Raw genomic sequence first — 13,131 nt, 5'->3', positions numbered from 1 at the left:
CCCTACTTTTTTTTTAAAAAAAATACAAGTTTCTAATACTTATGGTGATGGAAATATGTCTGAGAAGGCTTAGAGTCAGTAAAGGGTTCCAGAGAGCAGAGTTTGAGTGACCTGGCTATATGCTCCTCATTGGCCTCCAGTTATGTTCCATTATTAACTCATACTCTTCTCTTGCCACTTTGTGTGTGTGTGTATGTGTGTGTGTTTGTGTGCACTTGCATGTGCATGTGTGCGTGCGCACGCACACACACACACACTCAAAATGTTGTACAATCATACAATTCATTTTAATCAACTAATCAGTTAATACAGCAGCCGTCTGTCGGGGATGTTTTAGCAAATTCTTGCTCAAGGAGAGGGCTGGCCTGGAAGGCCTCCAAGGTCCAATTCTATGATTTTATTATTCTAGGGTGGTCCATTTTTCAGTATTCTTTCCTGACCCCGTCAGCCACCTATGCCTCCCAAAATGATGTCCCTGAGGACTGAGGGACCCTCAGGAAGATACTTTTGGGAGGCACAGGTGGCTACGGAGAGAAGGGAAGATTGCTGAAAATTACCCCTTTCATAGTGGAAAACCCTGGTGCATCAATGGAGGGCTGGGCTGGATATCAGCCACTATTTTAAAAAAACTAGTTAGGGTTTAAAGTGTCCACAATTAGAAAAATGTGCATCATTCCACATTTACTCACATACATTAGTGAGATCTATTTTGTACAATTTTTAGATCAGAATTTTCATTTATTTTTGAGGGGTTGCAGAATCTAGGATTGTGCAGAATTGGAATTTTGTATTCAAAATTTCTGGTCAGGGACTTGAGATGGAGTGTTCTGACTTATGGAAAATTGGGAACAGGGAAGAGGGGCAGGGATGCACTGGGGATGGGGGTTGAGGCCTAGTTCTCACTGAAAAGGTAAGCCTGAGTTTGGGTTATACCACAAGACTGCAGGTTGGGGCTCACATAATTAAACAGTAACCAGAAAAAAATGCACATGGAAAAAAGCCCATAAGAAAATTGCACACAGAAAAACCCCACTGTCATAAAAGGGCACAAGAAAAATGTGCACACAGAGCATTGCCCACATGGAAAATTGCCCACACTGGAAAATGCTCACATATATACTATGCTCCAGAGCAGAAATTTTCCCATGTGAGCATTTTTCGGTGTGGGCATTTTTCGGTGTGGGCATTTTTCTGTGTGAGCAATGCTCAGTGTGCGCTTTTATGACAGTGGGGTTTTTTTCATAGAATCAGTTAAACAGTTCTCCATATTTTTTCTAAAAAGACGTTCCACATAAAAAACTAGATATTTGGATGCTGGTTTCTAGCCTTTCCTTTCTCCTGAGATGCTAATTTTCTATGTAGTATATTTTCTTCTTGCATTCCCTGCAGTGGAAGTTTCTGCTTTCTTTTTTATGTTTCTTATGTTTCTTATATTTCTTTTTTTAGATTGTGACCCCTATGGGGACAGGGAGCCATTCTGTCTATGAAAACTGCTCTGGGAACTTTGGTTGAAAAGTGGTATATAAATATCGTATTCATACTCATAGTCAGATTTGCATAGCCAGATTTTCAACCTTCCCCACACCCCATCCTAAGATCCATGTTTATTCTACTCCCTTCTTCACTTTGTGGCCCAGCAGTTAATTCACTGCTGTCCCCATAGGGGTCACAATCTAAAAAAAAGAAACATAAGAAACATAAAAAAGAAAGCAGCAACATCCACTGCAGGGATGCTGTGCTGGGGATGGAGAGGGCCAGTTGCTCTCTCCCTGGTAAATAAAGTGAATCATCACAGTAGCTACCACAGTTATCCTAGAACAATAATTCTTACTCTAGCAAGCACCCTTGTTCCATTGACTCAAAACAATGGTGAATACTATCCATTATTTTGACTGTGGAGACCAGAAGAGTTGGAAGGGGAAGAGAGTAAACAGAAAATCAGCAGAATCTTCACCTGCTCACCAAGTAAGTAGCAGGGAAGAGGAGGCTGCTTGAGTGGCAATGGCCATGCTGCCTCCATCCTGAGCACCACATTTGGTAGGATGAGGCCTGATGAGTGGGGTGCCACCTTCACCTCATCCACTCTACTGCCTGCAGTGACTGCCTCACTAGGCCTCATTAGTGGGCCGGCCCTGGCTAACACACTCCAAAACTGTATTACACATGGAGCTGCAGACCATGTGCAGATTTCTCTTTCCCCTAGCACAGTTCTGCACAATATAACACGTAGGAGACCCTAGAAACTTTAATACATGGCTGGTGGGCTCAACTTACTTGGGTCTCCTACGTGCCTGAGACAGTGGTAGGGCTTTTCATGGCCCTGGCAGGACACATCAAATGGTGGCTGAGTTGTGTGCAGTTTCAGGGGTCACAAACTGTGCAGACCTCTTTAGCAACTGTTTTCCTACTTTTTGAGAAGTGCTGCCTCCTCATTTTGAAAACACTGACTGAAAATATTACGGAGAGGAAAGACAAAGCCCTCCTAAGCCTTCCAGTTCCAGATGTACCCGTCACAACGGTGTGGCCTGCTGCAAGGCATCAGCATGCTTTCATAATGGCTGGCCAGCAATGTTGTTGTTTCCAGTGAGAAGGGGCAAAGAAAGTTCTCAGAAACCGGGCCTGGGATTGGTCCACATCTTCCTTCTCATTAAAACTTTTGATCACTTTCTGATACTAGTGGGCATAGTCACTTTGAGGACTACGTGCAGAACTTAAAAATATTTGCAGTCACACACTGATTAACTTTTAATTTTAATTAACAAATAAATAACAATCACAGCCCTAGTAAGGGAGAAGTGGAGAAAATGGAGACATGGTGACATGGAGCCCTGCCCACCTTTGCATCTGTTCATGCATGCTATGGGGTACACTGATGCTTGCCTTCTCCCTTTGCCATTCTTGGATCTACCGAATACGCCTCCCACTCAACCTCTGCCTTTCCCCTTGTACACTTGACAATAAACCCTGATCCTACAAGTCTTTTCCAGCCACGTCCTGTGCAACAATACCTTATGGTAGGCAAATCTCCTGGTAAGGGACTGCAGTCCATCTCACAAAGCTGTGTTGTTCCATTCCATCTGAGGAACCTGCTTTGAAACCAGGCTGCATGAAGCCAAACGATCTGAACCGTACGTTAGGGCCTCTCCATACATTACATTACACCTCAAAATATAAAGTGTGAATGCAACAAATGTGTGACAAACTTGGAGCTCTTTGTGAAGCAAAACTCGGTAGCAACCCTGCTCTTTATTAACATGTGAAGTGCTGAGCACAATTTGGGGAGCAAGATGGTAGGAGAGTTAACCATGGCAAGATCTGGATGCTGCTCATTCTAAGGGAGATTTCACGACTCCTGGTTTGCTTCTTTATGTAAAATGGGTCTGCTGATTTATCTACCAAGGCCTGCAATCCTGTTAATCAAAATGACCATCAGAGTCCCTCAAACATGTAACAAGTCCTTTATTAGTGTGTGTATATAAGTGACACAGAATAATTAAACCACATTTAGCTTGAAACTCCATGGACTCCAGAAACACAATTCACACTTGGCAAGGCAATCTTTCCAACACACAAGTTTCTTAACTATCATTAAATTGTGAAAGAGCAAGTTCCTTTATGCAATTCTAAAGGATTCAGTGTTTCTTTTTCTTCTTCTGCACATGTCTTTTAGACAGTTCCTTTGGCAAGAATTTCTGGTCCTTCCCAGGTTTTATTATATAAAAATAGAATGGAATTTCCTTATATACAAACATTACATTACACCATATACAGGCTAAAAAAACCACTACAAAAATGGCAGGCCATGGGGTGAAGCAAGAGAGCAACAGAGGGGGAAAAATTAAATACTGCACATTTCATAAAAATTACATAAACTACAAAGTTTTTTGTTTGCAAATATCAAACATTACCAATGTAATTGGAAATATTTCCCAACAGTTTCATTTACACACCATATACATATATACATATAATATACATATGTATACGTGTGTGAGTATATGTATATAAATACACATACAAACATATCTATCTATAAATGTATATATATTTTAAGGCACGTTTCATTTATTCCTATATACATCACTGGACTCGGTCAATAATTTAAGAGCTTCAGGAATGGCCTAGCGGTGTTGATTCATGTAGGTGCATGCTTGGGGTGGGGTAGTGGGGATGGAAGCAGTGCTTAATTTTGTTTAAACGAATAGGTGCTAGGATACAGAGACCTTCCCTGTAACCTTGAAAGTGTACTGTATAGGGGCTGGCTGTGATCACTGAGCAGTGAGTAGGACACTCTGCACATGCTCAGAGTCACTGTCCTCTCCAACTCAGCCTGCAACTGCAGTGAGGGGGGAAACCCCCCAGCAAACACATAGTTTTGGACATTGGGCCTGAGGCCCCAGCATCAGCAACAGCTCCTGGGTCTGACACTTGTGAGCCTCAGCTCGTGAAGCACAAAGTAGCAGTTAAACTTTCTGACTGGTCTCAGGTGGAGGACCTAAATAGCGAGTTGAGGGGGCTTGGTATAAGGGCACCGAGATCTCTTGCAGGTCTGGCAGCCTCCCCGGATGAGGAGGGGAGAGCAATGTGATTGTCCTGTCATAATCCCTGTGCAACACTTTCTCATAGACACTCTGCAGCCCCACAGTCTTTGGCAGCTGTGCTTGGTAGAAGTTATCTCGGCGAAGGGAGTCTCTGGGCAGTGAGGTGCTTTTGCAGAAGGTGGACAGCTGGGCCTTTGGGTGGGGAGAGGAGTGAGGGTTGGAGCGGCCACAGGAGGGACTCCAGCATCGATCTGAGTGGCCCAGGATCTTGCATTCAGCAGTACAAGCCCACAGTCCTAAAAATGCAAGGGACAAAACAGAATTGTAAAAGTGGACATGCAACAGACAGAATACAACTGCAATACCCAGAAATGGACAGCACCCTGAAGGTCATCATAACAATGCTATATCAAAGGGAGGAAAGGTTCACACGACTTTCAGCTGGGGGAAAGCTTGCTGAATGTCCATGACACTGTTCACACACAGCAGCAAAAAGGGACTCTGTGACTGCGTGAAGCGTCTCAGAACACGCCCAGAAGTCCCGCCCCTGATGCTGACATCCAAGGAAGCCGCATCCTCACCATGCTGCTCACAGTTATGGCAGGTCTCTGAAGAGGCAAAATACCATAAGCGTGATCGTGGGCATTTATGTTCTCTTAAGGCTAGGGTGCACGAGCTTTGCGATCATGGAAATGCCCACGATCACCCTTACGGCATTTGCCTCTCCAGACACATGCCATAACTAGGGGAGTGCATGAATTGCTTCAGGCACATCCCAGGCTGGCGAGGGGTAGCTTTAAATGGAGGCAGGCAGGTCCTGCCTGCCCCCCTGCCAAGCCGCCACTGCCCCACACTGCCCCACCGTGGTGCTGTTGCAATCCAAGTTAGTCCATGCCAGCAGCAGCCTGTGCCGCTGGCCCCTTTGACACGCCGGGGCGACGGGATGCTGCTCCAAGCATCCCTCATGCGGCATCGGCATGCAAATGCTGGGAGCATCCTGTTGCTGCAAGCGTGTTAAAGGGGCCGGTGGCATGGGCTGCCGCTGGCATGGACTAACTTGGACTGCAACAGCACCGTGATGGGGCAGTGGTGGCTTGATGGAGGGGGCAGGTAGGACCTGCCTGTCTCCATTTAAAGCAACCCCTCGCCTTGCGCCGAAACGTGTCAGCGGCAGGGAGCGGAATGGTTTCAGTACCTTATCAAAGAGGCACCGAAATAATTCGGGCACACCCCTAGCCATAACCCCTTTTTTCCTTCTGTGAGTGAACAGGGTAGTCTTGTTTTCCATAGTGTACTAGCTCAGAGCCAGTTGTGGCCAGAAGAAAGCAACGGTGTATGGAAGAATGCGGAGGGCAAGTGGCCAAGAAGTCTACACGCAAACCCCCCAAAATGGGCTTAATGGAATCAATCATGTAAACCAAATGAAACAGCCATGAAACTGCTTCTGTTATTTGAGGTGTTTTTATGTGCCCCGCTGCCCAAATTTGATTTCACAGATATCCAGCTGTTTCCTGCATATTTTCCTCGAGAAAGGAATGAAGATTGAAACTCATTGAGGACTACAGTGGGACAAATGTAAGGAGCAAAGGGGTAAAGGAGACATACATGGACCTGTGCCGAGTCCCATCTCTAGACATGAAGTCTTTTGAGCACCTGAAGGTTCACACTGGTGTCTAAGGGAATTCTTAATCACATTTGCCCCTCATCTTTCCTTCAAAAAGCTCAAGGTGTATCCCCCTATCCCAGTCACAACCCTGTGAACTAAGTTGAGAGATAGCAAGGTCATTTACACAATCAAAAACTGTTTGGGAGCTGTGTATGCTCCCAATTTTTGGTTATGCGGAAGTAAGGTAAGAGGAAAATCAGGGTAGCTTTCAGATCAGTTTCATACCCTGCTTTGTTTTGTGTATCATGGAGCTTTTCCTCTTTCCTTGCTTACACACAATCACTTCTACCCAGGTTTCCCTCTTACCTTGCTTCCACACAACCAAAAACTGAGAGCACACACAGCACCCAAACCCAGTTAGGACAGAGTTTTTGATTGTGTGAATGACCTCAGCATCTATTCCAAGATCACCCAGGGGTTTCAAGGCTTCAAAGCAAGGGCTTCTTGGCCCAAGTCCAACACTTTATTCTTTACACCATACAGAGAACGGTATATTCTTTACACCTTTCAGAGAAACATAGATGGGTTTTTCGCCCATGTAGGTTTTATGTACTTATGTCCCACTTTGTACTAGGAAGTCAAAAAAAGAGCCCAAGTCTTCTTTCACCTGAAACTGGAATGGTGTTATGGCACTGGAAAACCAGTGGTTAGTGCTGCCTTAACCTGATGATGATACCAACATGCCTTAGGGACAATACTGTGTAGTGGAATGCATCTCACACTTGCACCAAGGAAACCTAGGTTCAAACTCCTGCTTTGCCATGAAGCTCACTGGGTGATCTTTGGTTCACCACTCTCTCTCAGCCTGGTCTACACCAAATGGGTGCTGTCAGGTAATGTGGGGCAGCCACCTGAGATCCTTAGAGAAAGGGAACCCTAAGAATCCTACGAATAATCATAGATCAGATCCTTGAGTTTCCGGTGGTGTGGGTGTGCCTTATGTCTTTAGCAACAGTGCATCTTTTCTCTATTTCTGAGATTCACAGAAATCTATAGTAGCCACCAGATCACACAACAATAAATACAGCCCATGGTGAACAGTGTGGGTGTAGCTCTGCATATTCCTAGACCATTCAGGGGGCTTCCAAGAACAGTTGGTTGGTGTCCAGGTCTTTGGACATATTCAATCCCTCGCCTTCTGTTTTTAGGGTATTATTATTATTACAAAGCTCTGTGGTATTTCCTGGAAAACACGCAAAGAGTGGAATGTGTTGACCTTACCATTCTGCATGTGAGTGATGAGGTCCTTCTTAAGGGCATCCCCACTGATGTCGGAATCACTGTCGTTGAAGTCGCTATCCCCTTTGCCACTGTCTTTGCCACTGAACTTCTCCGCTTCTCTACCTGATATGGTGTTGAAAGAATGGCCTTTCCAGATGGCCACAGGCGGGACTGGTTCCTTGCTGTAACTAGGGGTAGAGGTATAAGACTGGAAGGGGACAGAAGGGTGGGAGCAGGGTTGTGGGTTGTGAGGGTGAAGGAGGGGAGGAGACAGCAATAAAGAAGCAATGTTAATAAAAACAGTAACTGGCAGCCTGATCCATGTCTCAAGGAATATGAAATGCGTGGATTTAAATCACACGGACACATTGAATCGTTAGTACCAACAGAGCCCAACTAGCTAAAAACTGAAGTGCTTCAATTTGATTGGCCTGTCAATCTGGCTGTAAAGTAAACTTTAAATGCAAACACTCCTGTCTAATTAGTTTGTGAACTGTACTCCATACAATAATTATTATTATTATTATTATTATTATTATTATTATTATTATTATTATTTTTTTTTTTTTTTTTAAAAACCATTCAGGAATACTTTAAACCACAGTAAGCACTGCAAGGTGACTGATTCTCTTCCTCCGTTTTTACAAGGCTCCATGGGGTGGGAATGTTACCTCTGCGTTTGTTCCTCGGAGTTTGCTCTGACTGTCATAGAGACCGGTGCTCTCTCTGCTGTTCTCCGAAACAGGGATGTCTTCACTGGCTGGTGAGGGCTCAGGGCTAGCAAAGGAAGACTTGCTGGGGAAGGACTGGACTTCGAAGCCGTTGCCTCTGGCTCGGGGGCTAGAGGAGGTGCCGCCCTCTTGACGCTGCCCCTTCTCCAGGTGAGAGCTGTCCAGCGGCTCCTCCAAGACTCCCTTCTTCTCTTTTTTACGCCTGTTGCAAGTGGTGGCAATGGTGATGATGGCCACGAGCAGCAAAGTGCAGCTGCCTGCAAGGACAATGATGACAATCAAGGGGATGTCCCACTGCAGTGCCTTTCCTTCCCAAGAGCTGGGCTTGGCACCTGAGTCCTGGCCACTGGTGGCAGGTGAGGAGGCAGTCACCTGGAAGCTGATAGTGGCTGTGGTGGAGAGGGGTGGCCGTCCGTTGTCAGCCACAGTGAGGAGCAGCTGATAAACTTGGCCCATCTGCTCTTCCGAGAGGCTGCCAGTGAGCACAACTTCGCCTGTTTTCTTGTTGATGGCAAAGAGGTCCAGTGGCGGTGGCTGCTGCTGCTGCTGTTGTGGATCTTCCAGAAAAGTAAAGCTCAGTTCTGAGTTGACTCCCTCGTCGGCGTCTCTGGCTTTGATGTGCACCACCAGGGAATCCTGGGGAGTTTTGCTGGACACCCCGATCTCCAGAGAGCCGTTGGTGAACGCCGGGTGAGTAATGATGGGCGCGTTGTCATTCTGATCCACCACCCGCACCTTGACCAGAGTCGTGCTGGAAAGCTGAGGGGAACCCCCGTCTGTGGCTTGGATGCTTAGCTCCAGCTGCTTGAGGATCTCGTAGTTGAAAGTGCGCAGCGCGTAGATGGCCCCAGTGGCTGGATCCACAGAGACATAGGTGGAGATGGAGGCGCCCATGACCTGACTGTCCAGCAGGCGGTAGGTGACCTTGCCGTTGGGCCCCAGGTCCGGGTCGGCGGCGAGGACGGCGGCCAGGTAGGCGCCGGGCGGGTTGTTCTCCAGCACGGCCACCTCGTAGCGGGCCTTGGCGAAGCGCGGCGCGTTGTCGTTCTCGTCGGCCAGGCGCACGGTGAGGCGGCGCACCGTCTTGGCGGGCGGCGAGCCCAGGTCCTCGGCCACCACCGTCAGGTTGTACTCGGCCACGCGCTCGCGGTCCAGGGCGCCGGTGGTGAGCACCACGTAGCTGGCGTCGTAGGCGCGCTGCAGGGCGAAGGGCTCGTGGGGCGCGGCCAGCAGCGCGCAGCGCACCTGCCCGTTGGCGCCCGCGTCGCCGTCCGAGGTGCTGACCAGCGCCACCAGGCTCTCGGCTGCCGCCGCCTCGCTCACGTAGGCCACCACCGCGGCGGCGGCGGCGGGGTCCGAGGCGGAGGCCTGTGCTGAGCCCGGGGAAGAGGGGCCGCTGCCGCCGCCGCCGCCGCTGAGGGCGCTGATGGCCACGGCGGGCGCGTTGTCGTTGACGTCGAGCAGGCGCACCACCACCTTGCAGCTGGCCGCCAGGGGGCTGGCGCCGCGGTCGCTGGCCTGCACGTCGAGCTCGTAGGCGCGCTGCAGCTCGTAGTCGACGGCGCCCTGCAGGCTGAGGCGGCCCGAGAGCGGGTCGAGGCCGAAGAGGGCGCGCGCCTCGGCCGGCACCTGGCTGCCCCAGGCGTAGAGCAGCTGCCCGTTGGCGCCCTCGTCCGGGTCGGCCGCGTCCAGGTCGAGCAGCAGCGAGCCCGGCGGCGCGTCCTCGGGCAGCTCGACGGTCAGCAGCGCGCCGTGCGGGAAGGCGGGCGCGTTGTCGTTGGCGTCCAGCACCCGCACGCTGACCGTGGCCGTGCCCGAGCGCGCCGGGCTGCCGCCGTCCTTGGCCACCAGCTCCAGGCGGTAGGAGGCCTGCGCCTCGCGGTCCAGCTCGCTCAGCAGCACCAGCTCGGCGCACTTCAGCCCGTCGGCGCGGCTCTGCACCTCCAGGCCGAAGTGGCTGTTGGGCGAGACGGCGAAGCTCTGGATGCCGTTGGAGCCCGCGTCCAGGTCGTGCGCCAGGCCCAGCGGCAGGCGGGTGCCCGGCGCGGCGCTCTCCGACACCTCCAGGGCGATGAGCGGCTGCGGGAAGCGCGGCGCGTGGTCGTTGATGTCGCGCACCTCCAGCTCCACGTGCAGCAGGCGGTACTGCTGGGCGCCGCCGCGCGGCCCGCCCAGGCTCACCACGTCGAAGGCCAACACGCACGCCTCCTCCTCCGCCTGCCCGCCCGCCGCGCACAACTGCTCGCGGTCCAGGCGCTCCGAGCCCAGGCTCAGCTGGCCGTCCCGCTCGCGGACCCGCACCAGCGAGCTGTTGCCCGCCTGCTTCATCAGGCGGAAACTTCTTTCCCCGCCGCCTCCTGCTCCGGGCACCTTCAAGGGTAGCTCATCGGCTAGAGTGCCGATCACCGTGCCGGGAGGGTCTTCTTCATAGGTGTGGTAGCGGATAGTCTTGCCAAGGGCAAAGGAGATCAGCCACCCCAGACAGAAAAGCTTCAGAGAGTGGCAAAAGATGCCGGGGCAGCGCCCGTCTCTGCTAGGATTCATTTTTCTGGCGCCCTCTTGGGGGTCGATCAGAGAGACTGCAGGTGCTGTGTGTAAGAGAAAGAGAGTAGACCCAGGCTCTTCCCAGCGGCAGGTAAATTAGTTCTTCCCTAGCTATGCATCGGAGTTGCCTGGACCGGACCCATACACTGCACAGGCTCGCTTCCACTTCTCAGACACCTTCTCTTGGCTACCTGCTCGTCGCGCCTTGCCTCTGACCTGCCTGTCTCTACCCAGCTTCTAAGCCGGAGCGGCGCCTCCTGAGGGTGTTTAATAGACGCGGGTATGCAAATCGAGTCAGCCGATCAGCCAATGGCAGGCTCCCTTTTCTCCTCGGACACCTCCCCGAAAATCCTTTTTGTACAGTGAGGGGAGAGGGTTGATCCGGAGGAAGGAATGGGAAGGTGGGGGAGAGAAGACACCTTTAAGGGAATCTCGCACCTTTGTGTCCTTTTGACTCAAGGAGTTCTTTTTCTTTCTTTGGAGGAGGGTGGGGGTCGGCGTCCGAACGCTCCGCCGGGCAAGAGCGTTCATTAAAATGGTCTCGTCTTCGAGTGTGGAAGAGCAGAAACAGGTGTCTCGTCTAAATCCGAGCTAGCCCGTTTCAAATGTGCGCAGATCTGACAGCTCTGCTCGGGCGAAGCCAAGCTTCGTACTTTCCGCTAAGCTTGAGGTCTGTGGTGGATCGCCGTTCAGCTACTTAGAACTGTGCGCTCCTGTGGTACAGCGGCCGGGGATCTCGATTGCTGAGCCACCTGTTTGCCCCTGAAATTCTGCGATCAAAATCCTCAGCATATAACGGCACCGGTAACAAAAAAGGTTGCCTTGGAGCTCTTGCAGACATCATTTCCCGATGCTTTAAGCAGACCAGGGAACGGGGAGGGGAGCGGGAGGAATCAACATCTTAAGCCTTTGGCTAGCAAGCAGGCAACCGGGGGCGGGGGAGGCACGAAGAGGAGTGAGCTCCAAATCGGATTTAGCCTAAATTGGGGGAGATTTGGAAAGATTTCAAAGATGACACTGTATCAAAGGCTCATGAAGCCCTCATTAGCTGTTAGCCAGAGAATGGCTTGGCGGGCCAGTCGGTCGGAGGCACCAATGCCTGTATTATTTCCCGGTGACAAGCGGAAAAAAACCAAAACAAAACAAAAAAACAAGGGGGTGAGGTGCGGGGGAGAAGCGGGTGGGGGCGGTTTGAACAGTTTCCCCCTGCGGAATGGCGGCTAAATTGAATATAATGAGCGGGGCGCCACATGGAGCCGCTTCTTGGCCGGCCCCATTCACCGCCCATCACTGCCATAACTCTTTGACCGGGGCGATGATGGGCGCTGAAGGAGACACAATGGCCCGCGCGTATGGAAAAAAAAATACATTTGACCTCCCCCCTTCGCAATCCGCCCTCCTGGTGCCCTGCTATGCCTGTTGAAGGGATTTGCTTTTTGTCCTCTCTCTGGGAAGCCAAACGAGTCTCGTTTCAGGAGAACAAAATAACAGCATGAAGCTGAAACCTGGCACGAACCTGGGGAGGATTGGATTGGAATGGGGAGGGGAGGGGAGGGGGGAGAGCGAAGCCATCTGCCTTGAGGAAGGAGATCGGGGTAGCAGCCACCACCCTGCCCCGCAATTTTACTAGTTGACTTGAAACCCACCCATCCACCCACGCGAGAACTCTTGCTTAGCTCCGCTTCCAGTGCGATCCACAAATCGCGTGTCCACGATCCGGCGCAGGGTGCGTCAGAGGGAGACCCAAATCAATCAGAGCAAAATGGTTGTGTGTGCGTGCGTGTGTGAATCGCAGTTGGGGTTTGTGGAGGATCGTCACCTAAGCTCCTCCCCTGAGTGGAGAAGGAGACATCCTTATTAAAACCCGATCCCAGCCACTCTACTCGGAAATAAATGCCACTGATTTCAGGAAAGCTTACTCGCAAGAAACTAAAGGCTGCGATCCTTAGGAGAGGGTCCCCAGGCAATAGAAGCCCCACAAGATTTAGTGGAACAGAACTCACGTCCGAGTAAGCGTGCATAGGATTTCGCGGTATGTGTTCTTAGGCATGTAGCTGTACACTCCTTTTGTGTATCGCACTCTCTGCAAACTGCATATTTCAATTCGGTGTAAGAAGTGGGGGAGGAGGGGAGAAATATTTTAAGCAGGCAGGGCGTGGTGGGATGACAAGGAAAGAAAAGTGGCGGTGCGATCTTCCTAAAGGGCATTCTTGCGCCTTCCCTCGGGTTTGCATTCCTTGAGGTTCAGAAGTGACACTAAACGGTGAAGGCAAGCGTGCTTACGCTGGCACAAGCATCTTAAGAATCGCGATCAGATTTCAAGAGGTGGCAGCACGGAGTCAGGAAGCATGCACAAAATGGGGCTGAAAGCAGAGAGGGATTCGTGCCCTGGGGGTGGGGGTCAATGGCACTTCTTCCATTCAATGGA

At 50.7% G+C, this 13,131-nt stretch overlaps 1 protein-coding gene across 1 annotated transcript; it reads right to left on the bottom strand.

Annotated features, from left to right (window-relative positions):
* Positions 1 to 3,442: 3,442 nt before the first annotated feature.
* LOC128352199 (protocadherin-8-like) lies at positions 3,443 to 10,957 on the bottom strand. The gene is made up of 3 exons (XM_053312544.1): positions 8,100 to 10,957; positions 7,429 to 7,636; positions 3,443 to 4,837 (listed from the first exon to the last, which is right to left on the bottom strand). The coding sequence occupies exons 1-3, from the start codon at positions 10,701 to 10,703 to the stop codon at positions 4,464 to 4,466; spliced, it is 3,186 nt and encodes a 1,061-aa protein (XP_053168519.1). The 5' UTR covers positions 10,704 to 10,957; the 3' UTR covers positions 3,443 to 4,463.
* Positions 10,958 to 13,131: the final 2,174 nt, after the last annotated feature.

The sequence above is a fragment of the Hemicordylus capensis genome, chromosome 3, assembly GCF_027244095.1.
Source record: "Hemicordylus capensis ecotype Gifberg chromosome 3, rHemCap1.1.pri, whole genome shotgun sequence".
In the NCBI taxonomy this organism is placed as follows: Eukaryota; Metazoa; Chordata; class Lepidosauria; order Squamata; family Cordylidae; genus Hemicordylus; species Hemicordylus capensis.
This window is presented reverse-complemented; position numbering and strand designations above follow the sequence as displayed.